At 51.5% G+C, this 19264-nt stretch overlaps 1 protein-coding gene across 1 annotated transcript in view; it reads right to left on the bottom strand.

Annotated features, from left to right (window-relative positions):
• Nucleotides 1-324: 324 nt before the first annotated feature.
• The window catches only part of LOC144733731 (IgGFc-binding protein-like), a 44312-nt gene continuing 25372 nt past the window's right edge, over nt 325-19264 (bottom strand). Inside the window, exons 20-33 of the mRNA XM_078615754.1 lie at nt 18932-19209; nt 16927-17129; nt 16127-16271; nt 14676-14926; nt 12666-12958; nt 12025-12296; nt 11080-11279; nt 9801-9939; nt 9158-9342; nt 8444-8547; nt 7059-7358; nt 3924-4020; nt 3032-3215; nt 325-477 (exon numbers count right to left, since the gene is read on the bottom strand). Of these exons, the coding sequence (XP_078471880.1) occupies nt 344-477; nt 3032-3215; nt 3924-4020; nt 7059-7358; nt 8444-8547; nt 9158-9342; nt 9801-9939; nt 11080-11279; nt 12025-12296; nt 12666-12958; nt 14676-14926; nt 16127-16271; nt 16927-17129; nt 18932-19209 (2785 nt within the window). The 3' untranslated portion in view covers nt 325-343. The remainder of the gene's footprint in view (nt 478-3031; nt 3216-3923; nt 4021-7058; nt 7359-8443; nt 8548-9157; nt 9343-9800; nt 9940-11079; nt 11280-12024; nt 12297-12665; nt 12959-14675; nt 14927-16126; nt 16272-16926; nt 17130-18931; nt 19210-19264) is intronic.

Genomic DNA, 19264 nt, shown 5'->3' with positions numbered 1-19264 from the left:
TGGTGTTGATGGTGATGATGTTGTTGATGGTGATGATGTTGATGATGTTGATGATGTTGATGGTGTTGATGGTGGTCTATCTGGACGAGTGGGGAGACAGGATCCGGTATCCTCTGTGCAACGGTGACGTTGATCTTGATGGTGATGATGTTGATGATGTTGATGATGTTGATGGTGGTCTATCTGGACGAGTGGGGAGACAGGGACGGTATCTCCTCTGCGCAACGGAGACGTTGATCTTGATGGTGATGATGTTGATGGTGATGATGGTGATGATGTTGACGGTGATGATGGTGATGATGTTGATGGTGATGATGGTGATGATGTTGACGGTGACGATGATCTATCTGGAGTAGTGGGGAGACAGTGGCCGGTATCCTCTGCGTAAGGATCGCTTCTTGCGGTAGACGAGGGCGACCGCCACAATGAAGGCGGCGGCGATGACGGCGATCGGAGTGACGAACTGCGACACGGCCACTGTGGTGCCGGCAGAGAGAAAAGTGCACGTCGTCACCATCGCATGGTCATCATCATCGTCACCGTCACCATCAACATCATCACTGCTGTCGTCATCATCATAATCGCTATCACTATCAACATCGTCACTATCGACATCATCATTACTATCAACATAATCCTCACTATCAATATCAACATAATCACTATCAACATCATCGTCATCTTCCTCGCCACCACCACCACCAACAACGACTGCCATTCACCACTAACTGGCGGTGACATCGCCACGCCGCAGAGGCCACGCGAAGTGTCGAAGGTTCTCTGCTGACAGGAGGCCACTGACAGACCCAGGTGCCATGGGTTTTACTGACTGAGATGACCGGCAAAGGTTTGGCACCTCTGCTGCCAGGTTATGAGGAAATTACCCAGGCACGGAAACTTCTACACTCTCTCCACAACTGCCCCATTACTCGTGGGAAGTTGAGACGGGTGGAGTGTTTGATGACAAAACACCCAGGCAGGCGCTTGGTTTTGGTGGGGCTGATGGTAAGGCCCCACCTCTTAGTGGCACACTCCAGGTTCAACAGCAGCAGAACCTCTCAGACTGAGCTGCAATCGCCAGATCAGCGGCATACATCACGTGGTTTACCAATGGGGAGTCATCCCTTGACCACACCTGTGCATCGTTCAGCCACCTATTGTATCTGGACCAGATATAAATTCCACTGGTACAGTCAATGAAATTTTCTCAAACTGCGTGGTGAAAGATGATGTTAAATTGTATAGCGCCCAGAGGACATCCCTGTCGCACCCCAAGGTGAACAGGGGATGGCTCTGACTCACGGCCACGCAACTTTACCAGGGCCTGCCCACCATCATGAAGGCCCTTAATGATTGTGAGCAGATAGTCAGGGACTCTGAAAGCATGAAGAACTGCCTTGACCAGGTCAGTAAAGCAGAGATGTAAGTCCGTTTTAAATTCCCTACACCTCTGCTGTAGCAGACATACAGAATATGGCGTCTGTGCAGGACCGCCCCGGCCTGAAATCGCATTGGGGCTCCGCAAGCCTCTCCTCAGCATGCCTGTCAAGGCGATGTTGAATAATCCTTGCCAGGACCATTCCTGGCACACTGAGGAGTGAGATGCCCCTGTAGTTGTTACTGTCTGTGCGGTCCCCCTCCTTATAGAGGGGGACCACCAAGGCATCCTTCCAATCCTGCACAACCCATCCAGTGGTCCAGACAGTTGTAATGATGTCACGTTTGACAGTCTGCACACTAACGCCACCCTCCCTCAGCAGTTCGCTTTGGAAATCATCTCTGCCCGGCGCTTTTACTCGTCTCAGACTCTGGATCGCACCTCGTACTTCCTCAACCGAAGGCACCTCAAGCAGCCACTCACAGGGTTTGGCTACTTTGGCCAATATTTGAGGCACCGCAGCCCCAGCAGGGTCGTCCCCACATTGCCCCACGATGTTGTCCGAGCTGAGGGAATTCCCCTCCCCTAACACCTCACAGAAATGCTCCGAAAACCTGCAGACCTGTTTCTGGGGGGTCGAAGATTGGATGACTGTCCTTTCCCTTGATGGTGTTAGGGGAGGTGCTGCAAGTTAATTAAACAGTGATTTGTGATTTCGGGCTATTGAGGCAGATTCAATCTCGTCAGCAACTCGTGCCCACCACCCATTCTTGCAGCGCCACACAGCTCTGTGAATCTCTGAACGAAGGCTGCGGTAAGCCTTCTAATTCCCCGAAGTGGGATGTTGTAGACAGTGGGAAAGGGACTGTCGTTTTTTCTCAACTTGCTGGAACACCTCCTCCTCTTTCAGTCAGGGTCTCTGAGAATGTCTGGACTGCATACCCAATGCAAGCATTGCAGCTGCACGAGCCACAGTCCAGAACCTCACCCATTTCCCCTCAGCATCAGGAGGGGGATGGGGGAAGATTCCAATCCCAGTTGCAAGCAATGTTTGGAATTCCCACGTGCAACTATCAGACCAGGCCACTGTGGGTTTGAATGGAGTCCTAAATGGACACCCATTCCACGTGTGGCCTGTTTCCTGAGAGGGGTTTGGGGTGATCAGTCTGGATCTGTCAAATGGGATTCGGCCAGAAGGCGTCGTAATTGCCTATCCCCATGGCACAATCTTAGTTGGGTGTTTCCATCGTGTCTTGACCACCACCGTCATCATCACCATCATCAGCCACTATCATCATCACCAAAAAACAAAACAACGATCCCCCGCATAGCCTGAACAGACCGTTGGGGCAAGTGCTGTTAGAGAGCAACTATAAAGGCTGACAATGTGGTACAAGAGGCGGTGGGTGGCCAGCACCATGCCGGGCCACCTTCATCTCCCCAGTAACTCATTTGAGGCTGAGTCGACCTAGGGGAGGTGCAGGACCGGTTCAGATAATAATCGTCACCACTGTCATCACCACCACCACCATCATCGCCAACAACAACAACCGCCATTCGCCACTGGGTGGCGGTGATGTTGAGGCCACGTGAAGTGTCGAACGCCCGCCGGCAGGAGGCCACCGCTAATGCTACCGCCGCCGCCGTGATTACCGGAGGAGCGGTTTGATTCCCCGATGATGAGCGGCCCGCGGGACACGGTGTGCACCGCCGACTCGACGATCTCGCCCATGGCGCCAGCGCTCCTCCTGCGGCGGGCGCTGTTCACACAGCCCTGCTGGCAGCGCGTGCCCGCCTGTCCCGCCTTGCACACCAGCACGTCACAGTGCAGGAAGACCTGGGGGGGAGGAGTGGGGGGGGACACGTGGGTCAGTGACGTTGCAGTGGGGGGGGACACGTGGGTCAGTGACATTGCAGTGCAGGGACACCTGGGGAGGGGAGTGTGGGGGGGGATGCATGGGGGTGAAGAGCTCCAGGCGGCCACATAAGGTCTGAAGTCAACCTAGGCAAGTTCAGCAATGGCAGCGAATCCCAAACGGGTTTGCCAGACCTCTGCTAAGCCACCACACAGTCCCCCCCCGCCCCCCCGTTAAACATGAATCAGCACCCCACCCCCCAACTGCCCACACGCAACAGCCAGAACAGACTGTGTGGTGGCAAGTGCTGTTAGGAGTCTACGAAGGCCGCCACTGGGTCCGGAACGGCACCAAAACCCCGGCCGCCCGGGCCGCCGTGGTCTCTCCCTCCCGGCGGCTGATTCCTTGCTATGCATCGCAGCAAGCGGGCGCTCATTGTTTTGAGGCCGAGTTGACCTCGGGGGGAGGAACCAGGACCCGGTTCAAATCATCAAACTCGCGTCTCAGCCGGCCTCGAAGTGCAGTGCAGCAGATGCCTGCCGACCACTAACTGCTGCGCCACCGCTCCCCCTCTAGCCTTGCGACACTGCGCTTGTGCTAGGCTCGGTGCACCGCTTTCCCCCACAACCCCCGCTACTCTCCCCCCCCCCTCCCAACCACCACGGGGTCGTCCCATCTTTTGCACCCACCTGCTTCAACTCCCCGACGAAGGCGAAAGCGGTGAAGCTGAACTGGTTCTTCTTGAGGAAGCTGCTGTAGCTCTTCCACGTCGAGTCCAGCACACAGCTGTTTGGGGGGGGGGGTCGGGGAGGGATAGGGTGGGGGTGAAAGTTGTCACGTGGGTTCGATCCAGACCCCTGACGATGCCTGCTGCTGCTGTATATTTGGAGTCTGCGTCTCGCTCTCATCATCACGGTGGCTATATGTTAACGACCTCGCCTGGTATGCAGGAGGTCGGGGGTTCGATCCCGACCCTGACGATGCCTGCTGCTGCTGCTGCTGTAGATTTGGTGTTTGCTTGTTTTTTTCTCTCTCTCTCCCCGTGGTCACGCTTTGGGAGAGTATTCGGCTACCGCTATACATCTCCATGTGATCATGATATCAGCAATTTGGTTGAGCGGCTATCATTTGTGATAGCCAGGTCAGGTGGCTTCTGAAAGAGAGCTTCTACATAGCTCAGTGGCGGCAGGGGTTGAAAGGGCTTACGCCTGCTAAAGAAAAAAAACTAAACTTGTTCAAATAGTTCGCCAATAGTTTGACGGTCATCGTGCGACTGACGGCACGAGCCCGGGGCATGGAAACGTCGTCAGATTCCAGCGGAGGAAGGAATTCTCGACGAGGTCATGTGACCCGCGGTCCCGCGACGGGCCATTCCTTTGTTGTCCATTATACAGCTTTTGTTAGGTTAGATCCCGTAAATATGTAAATGTTGTGTCGTTAAACCCGCCACCAGGGGTTTGTCACGTAAACAGAAGGTGGCCAATTCGTTACTAGTACAGCGCTAGTGTATAGTGTAGTGCATAGTGTAGTGTATAGTGTAGTGTATAGTGGAGTACTACACCGTTTGTGTGTTGGAGAGCAAATCCACAACAGTGCAGTGTGTAGCGTAGTGTGTAGTGTATAGTGTAGTACTACATCGGTTGTGTGTTGGAGAGAAAATCCACAACAGTGTAGTGTGTAGTGTAGTGTGTAGTATATAGTGTAGTGTATAGTGTAGTACTACACCGGTTGTGTGTTGGAGAGCTAATCCACAACATTTACAATATTAGTACGACATGTTGCCTGATGAAGCTACTTGTAATTACTGGCAAAACGTCGTACACACAACTGGTGTGCTGTACTAGTAACGAATTGGCCATCTTCTGTTTACGTGACAAACCTTACTAATTGTATGTGTCTGGTGGTGGTGGGGTTAACGACACAACATTAATATATTTACGCGATCTAACCCAACAAAACCTGTATTGTGTATCATAGTGGTCGCGAAAGCCTACGACGTGTTAAACTTCTATTGCTCGTTCTGCCGAGGTGCTTGAGTCGAGCTCGGGACGGAGTTCGGTTGCACTGTTCACCCACGTCGACTGGAGAGCAAGTCTACGGGCAATGTTAGTCTATGGGTAATGTTAGTCTATGGCAGGGGTCGGCAACCTGCGGCTCCGGAGCCGCATGCGGCTCTTTTGAACCTTGACCGCGGCTCCGGGGCGGATGCTAGCGAGGGGAGGAGGCGCACTGTGACACCTGCTCTGGCGTTGCCGCTGCTGACAGGTCGCCGCTCCGCTCCACACTGCCCGCCCGGTGACAGGCAATAACGTTGCCGTTGCTTTGTCACATGTTTGGAAGAAGTAAAAACCTTCCTGGGCAGCAAAGAGCTCACCTTTGCTGAGCTGGAACAGCCAGAGTGGCTGGAAAAATTACATTTTATGGTAGACATGACAGCACATCTAAACACGCTAAATACAACCCTTCAGGGGAAAGGAGGCACAGCCCTGCACATGCTGGAGGAGGTTTTGGCATTCGAGCGCAAGTTGACAGTGTTTGTCAAAGATTTACAGAGAGGTACACTGTCTCACTTTCCCTCTTTGAGAGAGTTCAAACAAAGTCATGATACGATAAATTTGGAATATTTCAAGTCTGCAATCACCACAATGCAAAGTTCGTTTGGGAAACGATTCTGTGAGTTCAGAGAGGAAAAAACGACATTATCCTTCCCTGTCACTCCCCTGGCGATCGATCCATCCCTATTGAATATGACTGCATTTGCAGGTGTAAGTCAACCTGATCTTGAGATGGAACTGGCCGATATAGCCGACAAAGATATATGGGTGTCCAAGTTCAAATGCTTGACCGCTACTCTTGAGGATGTTGCCCGTCAGAAGGCCATTCTGGCTCAGAATCATAAATGGAGTGATATTGAAAACCTTCCCAAACAGGACAAACTTGTATTCGAAACATGGAATGCCATCCCCAACACTTATATAAACATGAAAAAGTATGCATTTGGAGTCCTGTCGATCTTCGGCTCCACATATGTATGTGAGCAGGTCTTCTCCAACATGAACTATATTAAAAACAAACATCGATCACGCCTCACAGATGACAGCTTGCAAGCCTGTGTGAAAATGAAGGTGACGTCTTACAGCCCTGATGTGCAGACACTGTGCACTGAGGTTCAGGAGCAAAAATCCCATTAACCAGGTAATTTAGCTATTAATTTGCAAAAATATATTTTACATTGTTAAGTGAAAAAGTCCTTTTTTTATTCAGATTGACAGCTGACTGCACGATCCTGTATATAGCAATAAGGTAAGAAACAATATATGCAGTGTTATATTTGTTTTAAATGTTGCAATGGTTTTGCGGCTCCCAGTTTATTTTTTCCTTCGGAAACGGGTCCAAGTGGCTCTTTATGTCTTAAAGGTTGCAGACCCCTGGTCTATGGGCAATATTAGTATATGGGCAATGTTAGTCTACGAGCAATGTTAGTCTATTGACAATGTTAGTCAACGGGCAATGTTAGTCTATGGGCAATGTTAGTCTATGTGCAATGTTCGTCTATGGGTAATGTTAGTCTATGGGCAATATTAGTCTACGTGCAATGTTAGTCTATGGGCAATGTTAGTATATGGTCAATGTTAATCTACAGGTAATGTTAGTCTACGGGCAATGTAAGTCTATGGGAAATGTTAGTCTACAGGCAACGTTAGTCTACGGGCAATGTTAGTCTATGGGAAATGTTAGTCTACGGGCAATGTGGGTCTACGTGTAATGTTACTCCGTGCACAATGCTAGTCCGCGTGCGGTGTCAGTGGTCTCCGTTCGCGTACCCGTTCTTGACGAGGTCGTATCGGATGGGGTCTTGGGGGTCCCCGCTGGGGGTTGCGAAGCAGTTCTCAGTGAAGAGCGACACGCTGAGGTTGGACTTGACGGCGAGCTGCACGAAGACGTTCTCGTTCTCCTTGAAGTGCACGGGGTAGTCGCTCTTCTTGTACGGCAGCGCGAAGCGCTCCGAGTGGTACAGCTCGATGTTGAAGACGAAGTCGCCGAAGCCCGTCTCCGTCACGAAGATGCTGCCCGTGTCCGGCACGAAGTTCACCGCCAGGCTGCGGCGTTTGTCGTACTTACACCTGGAGAACGAGAGACGATGTGAGACGGTGGCAGAGATCGTGGGGATGCGATGGAGATGAGACATGAGGTTGTTCACAGAGAGAGAAAGAGAGAGACAGTGGAGATCAGATTAAGATGAGAAACGAGAGTCAGGATGTTCACAGAGAGAGAGAGAAAGAGACGAGGAGATGAGATTCAAGATGGTCAGAAAGAGATCGTGGAGATGAGAGATGAGGGTGTTCACAGAGAGAGATCGTTGAGATGGAGATGAGATTCAAGATGGTCAGAAAGAGATTGTGGACATAAGAGATGAGGATGTTATTCACAGAGAGGGATCGTGGAGATGAGGTGGAGATGAGAGATGATAGTCAGGATGTTTAGAGAGAAAGAGAGATGGCGGGAGTTACCGTATGTACATATCTGGCAGCAGCGGCATCGCGACCACTCACTCTGCCTCGCCGCGTGAAGCCGTTGTATGGATGGCGAACATCAACATCAAACCGCAGCCGTTTACACCCCCCCCCCCCCCATACGACGATGAAGAAGAATAAGAAGAATAAGACAATGAGAAGCGAGCGAGGCGTTGAATGAGCAAATAGACTAGGGCATGTCCGTCGCCTGTCAACATGGCCGGAGCAGTGAGGTGGTCTCCTCAATGGCGGGGGGGAGAGTGGAGGTGGTCACTCTGAGCAGAGAGGTCGAGGTTATGCATTCGCTTTAGGGGCCGTCCATAAATGACGTCACGCGATTTTGGACGATTTTTGACCCCCCCCCTCGTCACACGGCGTCACAAAAAGTCAGACCCCCCCGCAAAATCATATTTCCATTTTGAAAATAAAACAAATCGCTTTACACTATTGTCATTGTAGTGTGTATAATAATGTGGCGCTATGCTCTGATGTTGTAGGAGTGTTATAACAATTAGTGTTGTTATAACAATTCTATATTTATTTAAAGTTGCGCATTTTGATGTGATGTCACATTTCTCAAACACCCCCCACCCCCTCGTCACACATCGTCACAAATGTCTGACCCTCCCCCCGCCCTAGGTGCGTGACGTCATTTATGGACGATGTAATACATCGTCGAGGGGGGTAACACATACGTGAGCGGGACCTGGACATCGTTGAAGTTGCGGATGATGGGCAGGCTCCTGTTGGCCGACTTGAGGGTGAGCGTCTGAGAGAAGATCATCTGCGAATCCGTCTCCTAGGAAGGGGGGGGGGGGGGTGACGGTAGCGAGACGAGTTACTATACACTACACTACTATACACTACAATACTCTACTGTACACTACACTACTATACACTATACACTACACTACTATGCACTACACTACTATACACTATAATACAATACTCTACTATACACTACACTAATATACACTATACACTAAACTACTATACACCACTACTATACACTACAATACACTACACTACTATACACTAAACTACTATACACTACTATACACACCAATACTATATTATACACTACACTATTATACCCTACACTACTATACATTACACTACCATATTATACACTACACAATTATACACTACTATACACTATTATACACGACAACTACAATACACTACGCTACTATACACTACAATACTATACACTACTATATACTACACTACTATACAATACTCTACACTATAATACACTACTATACACTACACTACTATATACTACAATACTATACACTACACTACTATACACTACACTACTATACACTACGAGACACTACACTACTATACACTACACCACTATAGGCGACACGACTATACACTACACTACACGACCACACGCATCGCACCTGGCACACGGCGCCGCAGTCCACAATGGCAATGTCGAAGACGATAAACTGGCCATCGTCGAGCGGCGAGCAGCCCGGGAGCGAGCCGTCGTTGAGCGCGAATTCGCTCGCGTTGTGCTTGCCCACCAGCACCTTGGGGATGCGGGCCGACATCCGCTCATCCTGGCACGACAGTTCCAGCTCGGCTGAAATGGGAGAGAGCAATGGATCGTTAGCCGTCATCGGTCGTCGCCGTCACGGTCGTCGTCTTCATTAGCGTCACCGTTGTCTTAGCGTTACCATCAATGTCTTCATTAATGTCGTCGTCACCGTTGTCGTCTTCATTAGCGTTGCCCTCTTCGTCGTCTTCATTTGCGTCGAGTACCATGACTTATTGCCAGTAATTACAAGCATCATCAAGCGACAGACAGATTTGTGGATTAATCCTGTTTCGGTCTTAAATGGAGGGATAAATGTGATGTCGTCACTGGTGAGCCAATCAGGTGCCAAGGCCTGAGGCCTTTAGATGTTTCTTAAAAGTCAGAGTGCATTCCACAGCGAGGGGGTGACAGCAAAGAAACCGACGTGAGGCTGTGACAGTTAGAGATTCTCGGTGTCCGAAACGGTGTGTTATTGTTTGCCGTATGTGTGTGTGCGGACCCACCGGGGTGACATCCCAGCATTCCGTCCTTGAGGAAGCAGACTTCGTTGTCCAAGCACCCACCGAGGTCGTCCGAAACGTTGTACTGCGAGTAGCAGGTGTAGTGGTGCGAGCAGTCCCACGACCACCACTCCTCGCCCACCTGCACCACAGAACAAATGGACAAAGATCCCCCATGTAGCCTTAACAGACCATTGGGGCAAGTGCTGCTAGCGAGCAGCAGCACCTACGAAGGCCGACTGTGGCACACGAGTGGGTGGGAGGCCAACATCACGCCCGTCCGCCTTTGTCTCCCCAGTGGCAATGTTTTTACACACCGCTACACCAGGTACTCATTTGAGGCCAAGTCGACCTAGGGTTGGCCCAGGATCAGTTCAGATTATCGTCATCAGCATTGATAGCCGTGAGCGGGAATCTAACTCGATGCCGCTGGGTAGTGTTGTGTACACAACTGCTCCCCACAGGATAAGCACACACACACACAAACCACATTCATTTTGCCCACGACGTTCCACCACTCAGGGTCTAGGACTCGGGATTTAGGAATACAGTATTGACGAGATAAAGGTGAGTTCATTTACAAACCGTTATTTAATACTTTAATGTTCATTTTTATTTACTTTATGTGGATTATAATACATTCTGTTTGTGTCATGATAATTTCTACGTATTTAAAGGTAATGTATTAATAGATAGGTTTTCATAGGCCAATATCATTATCCGCGAAATTTGCTCTTCATGAGCATCTTCGTAACGTATCCTTTCCGAATAACGAGAGAATCCTGTACACCTACTCAGCGGTCGATGGCACATGCAAAATTATAAATTAGTGGCGGAAGCATGACTGTGGGGTTGTAGGAGGAGACTGAAAGGATAGAAAACATAATTTGGGGTCTTTCAGAATTTATTTAAGATCAGAGCAGAGGAGAAGATGCCAGAGTAGTAAAGGCCTCAAGGGACACAGATGCAGTAAACTAGACCTCATCTCGTGGTAGAAGAATTAAGCTCTGGCACAGATGAAGCAGACTAGGCCTCAAGGGATGGTAGATTAAGCTCTGGGCACAGATAAAGCAGACTAGGCCTCAAGGGATGGTACATTAGGCTCTGGGCACAGATGAAGCAGACTAGGCCTCAAGGGATGGTACATTAGGCTCTGGGCACAGATGAAGCAGACTAGGCCTCAAGGGATGGTAGATTAAGCTCTGGGCACAGATGAAGCAGACTAGGCCTCAAGGGATGGTACATTAGGCTCTGGGCACAGATGAAGCAGAATAGGCCTCACGGGATGGTAGATGCCGTCCATGGTGCAGCCGCAGTTGGCCGCGTCCACGCAGGCGCCGTCGTGCAGGAAGAAGCCTGGGCTGCACTCGCACGCCTCGACGCATGCCTGATTCTTGGGGCACGCGGAGTTGGAGAAGCCGCACGCGCTCGGGCATGGCGATGCGCACCCCTTGTACGCGCTGTTTGCCGGGCAGCTCAGCGCTGTCGGGGAGCAGAGGGCGCCGGGGCGGGGTGTAGGTGGGGAGAAGGAGATTGAAGTCGTTGGATTAATCGGTCATTTTGAACTTAAAACTTAAACCAGGAAAGGAGGCATCGTATGTGGCTCCCTGGGCGCCACGGTGGCAAGGATATGTTAAACACCTCGCCTGTTATAGAAACACGCGTTTAGACTATTTAGATTAATTTTGCTTCTATAAATGTCCAAATGATAGGCCACTTTATTGAGCTATCATTTGTGGCCAGGTCGCTGTTGAAAAATAAGTGAATGCCACAGTGGGGCTTTGTCTGATAGGATGGGGATGGTTTAGTTTTATATATATGTGTTTGCGTGATTTGTTTACCTTTTTTGAAATCATGCATTTCCATCATGTTTTTGTATTGTTTGTTGTTGCTACGTTCTTACCCGCCTGACTGGATATCTGTGAACAAGAGCTTTATAGCTCATCGGATTCCTCCAGCAGCACGAATAAATATTCTGATACCGAGGAGGTCGTGGGTTGGATCCCAACCCTGATGCCTGTATATATGGAGTTTGCATGTCTCTCTCCCCGTGGCTGCGTGGACTTTTCTCCTGGTCTTCCGCTTTTGTCCCTCTACCTTTAAAAACACACCTTGAGAGCATTTGCCCCTTTATACATTTCGACGTGATAATCCATGCTCGACCGCGAGTGATCGCCGCTGCCAACGAGGATGACGATCATATCGGAAGGAAGCAAAAGAAACTCACAGCAGCCGAGGGCCACCCTCCACTCTCCGGGCCGGACTCCGCTGCCCAGGCATGCGTCAAAGTACCCCTGCAGGTGGGAGCAGCGCAGCTCGTTGCTGAGCGCTGTCATTGCCAGGTCGTAGACGCAGTTGCCGTGGTAGGGGGCCGGCGGCACCGCCTGGAAGCAGGCGGCAAGTGGGGAGGTGGCGCTCTTGAGGGGCGCGCAGAGGAGGGACGCTTTCGCCTTGCTGCGCTCGTCGGGATCCACGACGCGACCGTAGTCGCTGCCGCAGCTGCCACAAGAAAAGAGAGAGAGGCATGGGGGATGCCGTCACCACCTGCCCGCTCCCCACCACCCCCCCCCCCCCCAAATAAATCCGGTGCGAAGTTTCTGCTCTCTCTTTCTCATCTCTCTTTGTCCGATCACAGCACTATGGTGGGGCAGAGTGTATACATAGGAAATTTATATATACTAGATATGTGTATATATATACATACATAGGTACAGGCAGACCTCGCTTAGCGCTCAAGATGCGTTCCTGGAGAAGGTGTAGGGGCATGTGTTTATGTTAAGAGTCAAGGTGTAGGGGTATGTGCTCATGTTAGAGTCACGTGGTATGGGTATGTGTTCATGTTGGGGTCAAGCGGCGGAGACGACTCACGCCGAGTTGTTGCTGGCGACCGGGTACTGCCAGGAGCTGCCGAAGGTGTAGGCGGTGGCGTGCAGCTCCCCGTCGGGCCCCACAAGGTCGTCGCCCGGGTCGCCATTGAAGTCGCCGCAGAGGCCGCTAAGGTTGCGCGCGTAGTACGCCTGGAGGCGCAGGTCCACGTAGCTGTAGCCGTCGTACTTGACGGTGAGCCCCGCCGCCGGGAAGGAGAGCACCGCGAAGTTGCCGGCCCTCACCACCGTGCCGTTGGGCAGACCCACGGGGAGGCTCACACTCTCGTCGTTCACCTGGTTGCACACGTGAGATGTTAAATGCCTCGCCTGGTACACAGGAGGTCGCGGGTGTGATCCCAACCCTGACGACGCCTGCTGCTAAGTATTCGGAGTCTGCATCTCTCTCTTTCTTTCTCATCATCCTCTATACTCTTTGGTTTTTCGGTAAAGTCACGTAGGTAAAAAATAAAATAAATGAAAAACAACTAAATAAAATCACGACGTTTCGGGCACCTGTGGGGATTGTTATATCGGGGAAACGAAAAGACATATTTCTGATCGCATTCGCGACCACAAGTCGGATTTGAAACATGGCAGGACAAATTATTTGGCCGTAGCTGACCACTGTTATAATACTACTGGTTCTCACCTTCTTCCATTCTCCATGACCTGGTCGGTCCCCTGAACATCACACACCCCTCGTCTCCTCCATCTCCTGGTCTCGTCCGTATCCTGGAATCCTCCCTCTGGTTGCCCTCTGCCAACTGATTTCCTCCACCCACATTGACCTCCATCTATGTCGGTGAAGGCGAGGCTATGGGCTGGTGGACCTGCTTCTGCTGCTGATGATGTTGTAGGTGCAGACAAGGCTATGGGCTGGTGCAGCTGATGATGATAATGATGTAGGTTGAAGGGGAGTCTATCGGCTCATGGACCTGCACACTGAGGAGTGAGAGGCCCCTGTAGTTGTTACAGTATGTGCAGTCCCCCTTCTTAAAGAGGGGAACCACCAGGGCACCCTTCCAATCCTGAAGAACCCATCCAGTGGTCCAGACTTTTATTATCATGTCATACAGGGCAGTCTGCGCACAAATACCACCCTCCCTCAGCATTTCGCTTGGGAGATTGTCTGCCCAGTGCTTTGCCTGGTCTCTGACTCTGGATCGCCTTCTGTGCTTCGTCATCAGATGGCACCTCAGCCATCCACGCACAGGGGGTGACTACTTCTTCCAATATTTGAGGCATTGCAGCCCGAGCAGGTTCATCCCCACTTTGCCCCGTGATGTTTTCCATGCTGAGGGATTCTCCCTCCTACAAGATCTCACAGAAATGCTCAGCAAATCTGAAAACCTGTTCCTGGGGTTTGGAGATTGGATCACCATTCTTTCCGCTAATGATGGTAATAGGTGTGGCGCTGCAAGTTACTTTTTAGATGGCGTTAAAGAGTGATCGCAGGCTACTGAGGCAGACTCCATCTCCTCAGCAACCTGCGACAACTACCCATCCTTACAGTGCCGCACGGCTCTTTGAACCTCCGAGCGATGGCTGCAATAAGCCGCCTCATTCTCTGACGTGGGATGCTGTAGACGATGAGAGTGGGCCTGTCGCTTTTTCTCAGCCAGCCTGACCATGTCCTCCATCAGCCAGGGTCTCTGGGGAGGGTTTGACCGTGTCCCCAAAGCAGCCATTGCAGCTGCATGAGCCACAGTCCAAAAACTCACCCATTTCCCTTCAGCATCCCCAGCTGCAAGCTATGATTAAATTCTTGCTGCCAACTTTCATCGTCTCGCTGAGACCAGGCCACCGTGGGTTTAATCGGGGTCCCGAATGTACACCCATCACCCTAGTGGAAGAATGGCAGCTCCTCTCACAGGTGAAGTTCAACACATGCACGCGCAAACACACGTGTACACGCATCACCGATCTACAACGCCCGTGCCCGACGTTTTCCCGAACCTGCCTCCCGTTTGTGCTACCTTACTTGGTCCCCACCCCCCTACCTCCAACTCACCAGGACGTCGCCACCGAACAGCAGCTTGACGTTGACGTCGTGGTCGAACTGCACCTCGACAGTTCGCGTGTACGCCACGGCCGTGGAGCCGTACCGGTGTTCGTTCTGCACCAGCACGTGCCACGCTGCCGGGTGAGAGCCCGAGTAGCTGGGTCCCGGCGCCGCCAGTATGTAGGTGCACGTGCCCATGAAGTCAAAGTACTTGCCATCGAAGGTGGTGTAGTGCGGGTCGCCCGATGCGTGGCAGTGACCTGGGAGGGGGGCGGGGCGATGGCGGTGGAGAGGACGATGGGTCGGGGTGGGAAGGTTAGTGCGACGCTGCGCTAGGAGCCCGGCGGCCCGAGTTCGATTCCCGCTCATGGTCATCGCCGGAGACGATGATCTGAACCGGTACCTGGGCGTCCCCTTGGTCGACTCGGTCAAAAATTAGGACTTGGTGCGATGTGTAAAAGCATTGGCACTGGGGAGACAAAGGCGACACTTGCGGGGTGTTGGTCACCCACCCGCTTGTGTGCCGTTCTGGCCTTCATAGAAGCTGGCTAACAGCACTTGCCCCAACAGTCTATTAAGTCTCTCCAGGTGATCTTTGTCTTCTTGGTAATGGTAGCGGTGGTAGTGGTGGTGGTAGCGGTGGTCGGTGGTGGTGGTAGTGGTAGCGGTGGTGATAAGAGGAGAATGGGGAGCGGCGGTGTAGCAGTTCGCGCGTTGCGCTACGAACCCGGCGACCCGAGTGTAGGCGCAGCTTTCTTATACCAGAAAATAAGCTATGCCTTAACTTGTGGGAGCAATAAGTCTGACGCGTGTTTGAGGTGTCTTTATTTATTAGTTGCACAAAAACGAGCGTTTTCTAAAGTTATATCTTCGCCTGTTCACGTACTGTATCACCCTGTCGCACGGTAAAAGACTATCCACTCGCTCCCCACCCGGCTCTTCTCATAGCCCCCCGTTTATACTGTAAAAACCGGAAGTGACGTCATGGGTTCAACCAACGGAGCGTCTAACCACAGAAGGGTTTCTAAACAGTTGGAATATTCCAAATCAAATACAACCAGTCTGTCAACAAATGTATGACGATTGTACATGAAATGTATTTCCAGAAATAATACACTCACTACCTGTCTTATGGCTCTTACAACGAGTTTGATTCCCGCTCACGACGAGATATTAACCACCTCGTCTGGTATGCCTAGGGGAGGCCCAGGACCAGTTTTGATGGGGTGCCACTGTGGCTAGGAGATGTTAACTCCCTCGCCTGGTGTGCAGGAGGTCGTGGGTTCGATCCCAGACCCTGACGATGCCTGTTGCTGTATATTTGGAGTTTGCGTCTCTCTCTCTCATCATCATCACGGTGGCTATGAGATGTTAACTACCTCGCCTGGTGTGCAGGAGGTCATCATGAGTTGGCATCATCGTCATCATCATCGTCATCATCATCGTCATTATCATCTCACCCACGATGGCGTCGCAGCCGGCCCTGCCCCCCTCCAGCACGGCGCAGACGTAGAACTCGGGGCAGGCGAACGCCTGGCAGTCGATGCCCCCCGCATCGCACAGGCACGAGCTCGTGCAGTCGTCTGAGATGAACGACTCTCCCACCTGCCACCGAGGGAGGACACCGGTGAAGTGATGGGGGGGGGTAGAGGGGGGCATGGGGGGGAGGGGAGAGGGGGGCCCACACCGGCTGACCACCTCCATCTGTCAATTTCCACACGATGATGACGATGGAAGACATCAGCCACTTGGTTGAGCTGATTTGCTCTTTGGTTCTTTCGGTAAAGTCACGTAGGTGTAAAATTAAATAAATCACGACGTTTTGGGCGCAACACAAACGCCCGAAACGTCGTGATTCATTTTATTTTCTACCTACGTGACTTTACCGAAATAACCAAAGAGTATGGATTCCTGCAGTCACGAAAGCTTCAAATCTAGTTGAAGCTGGTTGTAATTACTGGAGAAACGTGGCTTGGCTCTCCAACACACAACTGGTGTGCTGCACTAGTAACGAATTGAGCACGTTCAGTTTATGTGACAACCCTCACTAATTGGCTGTGTCGGGTGGTGGCAGGTTCTAACGACACAGTTACGGAACATCCTCCTGTGTCTTGAGTCAACGTGTGCCAGGTGACCTCATGGTTACAACAACCCGCAGTAGGCAGTGCACCACCTTGTGGTAGTACAGGCTGTAGTGTGTGAGTCAACGTGTGCCAGGTGACCTCATGGTTACAACAACCCGCAGTAGGCAGTGCATCACCTTGTAGTACTTGTTCTTGTAGACGCAGCCGCACTGGTCGGCCAGCACGCAGGCGTCGTCCTCCAGGACGTAGCCGATGTCGCAGACGCAGCCCTCAACGCAGTCTCCCTGGCACTGGCCCTCGACGGCGCCGTCAACGCACGACACGGGGCACGGCGGAGCGCAGTACGAGTAGTGGCTGTTGGCGGGGCACTGCGGGGCAGCTGTGGGCGGCAGAGGAGTGGTTCGGTGAGTGAACGGTGAGTGGGCGAGTGGGTGGACGAGTGAGAGAAAGATGCGCAGAGGTGTGCTTGGGTGAGTGAGCGGGTGAATGGGTGAGTGAGTGTGTGGGTGAGTCAATGGGTGAGTGAGTGGGTGGATGCGTGGGTGAGTCAATGGGTGAGTGAGTGGGTGGATGCGTGGGTGGGTGAGTCAGTGGGTGAGTGAATAGGTGGATGCGTGGGTGAGTGAGTGGGTAGGTGCGTGGGTGGGTCAATGGGTGGATGAATGAGAGAAAGCAGATGAAGACGCAAGCAGAGGTGTGGTTGGGTGAGTGAGTGGGTGAATGGGTGGATGAATGAGAGAAAGCAGATGAAGACGCGCCCAGAGGTGGAGCCGTGCAGCTTCAACAGGCTGTTGGTGAGTGACTGAGTGCGTTATAGAGTGAGCGAGTGGGTGACTGGGTGGGTGAATGGCTGAGTGGGTGGGTGGGTGAGTGGGTGGGTGAATGGGTGGGTGTGTGAATGGGTGGGTAGGTGAATGAGAGAAAGCAATGAAGACACGTTCAGAGGTGTCATGCATGTATCCTCAAAAGGCTGTTGGTGAGTGAGTGACTGAGTGGGTGAATGAGTAAGCGAGTAACTGCACAAATGGGTGGGTGAATGGGTGATCTGATAGATGGGTGAGTGAGTGAGCGAGCGAGTGAATGGCTGACTGAGATTGAAAGATGAGCACAAATATTTTGCTTCTTTGCCCTCCGTGATTTGAAGGCGACTGCCTCCAATTGCCCAGTAGTGTCCTTCATGAGCCTCCTGCTACCTCCTGCTAGCTCCTGCTACCGGTCATCGGCAAGTAGACCCAGCTGCACATCCTCCTGCACCGCACGGTCCCATCTCTTATCCAGCCCATGTCAAACAGAATCTGCTTGGGCATGTGGTGGCCGGGCATGCAGACGACATGACCCAGGTAACGCAGCCTTGCCTGCTGGAGGAGCTCACTGAGTCACTGTATCCGTATCTTTCAAGGATCTGTGAGCCCCTCACAAAATCGAGTCTGGATAATCCCAGGATGTATGTGTGTGTGTTGAACTTCAACTGTGCTAAGCCAGCCTAAATATTTCCAACCGGTACAGATGTTTCTTTAAAGGGATCCAGGCTTTGCAAGCATAGATATGGGATGGTATAACTGTGTCCAAGAACCCGCAACTTTGTATGGAGCGACAGGCCAGGTCGCTTCCACACAGCGATACATAGCTTTTAACGAAATAAAGGCACTCATCTGATTCGGAGTGAGACCTGGCAAGCAGACGTAAAAAAACGCCTCTAGATGGGGATTTTTAGAGTTTCAGTTAGTTCAGTCCCTTCTGTTAGCAGCGGCATGAGCCAGGCATTTCGCTAATCTTTGGACGATGTGCATTTGTAATGCATTTTTATTACGCAAAAAATTCACCCCACTGGCTCAGGTGAGTATCGAAGGGAGAGCAGTGATTTTAACACGTAGGTTTTTACGACCAATATTAATAGAGGTTTTGGTTCGATAACGTAAATATAAATATATCGTTAAACCAGCCATCACCCGATACAGCGAATTAGTAAAGTTTGTCAAGTAAACAAAACATGCTGATTCGTTACTAGTACAGCACACTGGTGTGTTGGAGAGTAAACCCACAACATTTACAATTCAAGTACGATGTTTTGCCGGTAATTACAACAACCAACATCATCAGGCGACAGCCGGATTTGTGGAGAAATCCTCCTGTTTCGGTCGTAAATATTATGGAGAGCTGAGATGTCGGTCCAACACTCACGGCAGAGGGCTGGACTCCGCCACGCTTCAACGGGAGCCCCGGCCTTCACACAGGCCGCGAAGTAGGCTTCCAGGGCCTTGCAGAGGACGTCGTCAGTAAAGTTCAGCAGCACCATGTCGAAGACGCAGTTGTCAATGTACGGCATGGACTCAACGAGCACCAGGCATGAGCCGAAGACACCCGCAACGTCATTGAGGATCCCACAAGAGTCGTTCTGCTGGGCCTGGTTGACGGCATTGGCATCAAGAACCACAGCTCTGCCGGTGTCGTCGGAACCTCTGCAAGGCCCAAAAGCCACCGGGAGGGAGAGAGAGAGAAAAATAAATAAGTAAG

This window comes from Lampetra planeri, chromosome 48 (assembly GCF_965212315.1).
Source record: "Lampetra planeri chromosome 48, kcLamPlan1.2.h2, whole genome shotgun sequence".
NCBI lineage: Eukaryota > Metazoa > Chordata > Hyperoartia > Petromyzontiformes > Petromyzontidae > Lampetra > Lampetra planeri.
The sequence above is the reverse complement of the archived record's forward strand: the minus strand, read 5'-3'. Positions and strand labels throughout refer to the sequence as shown.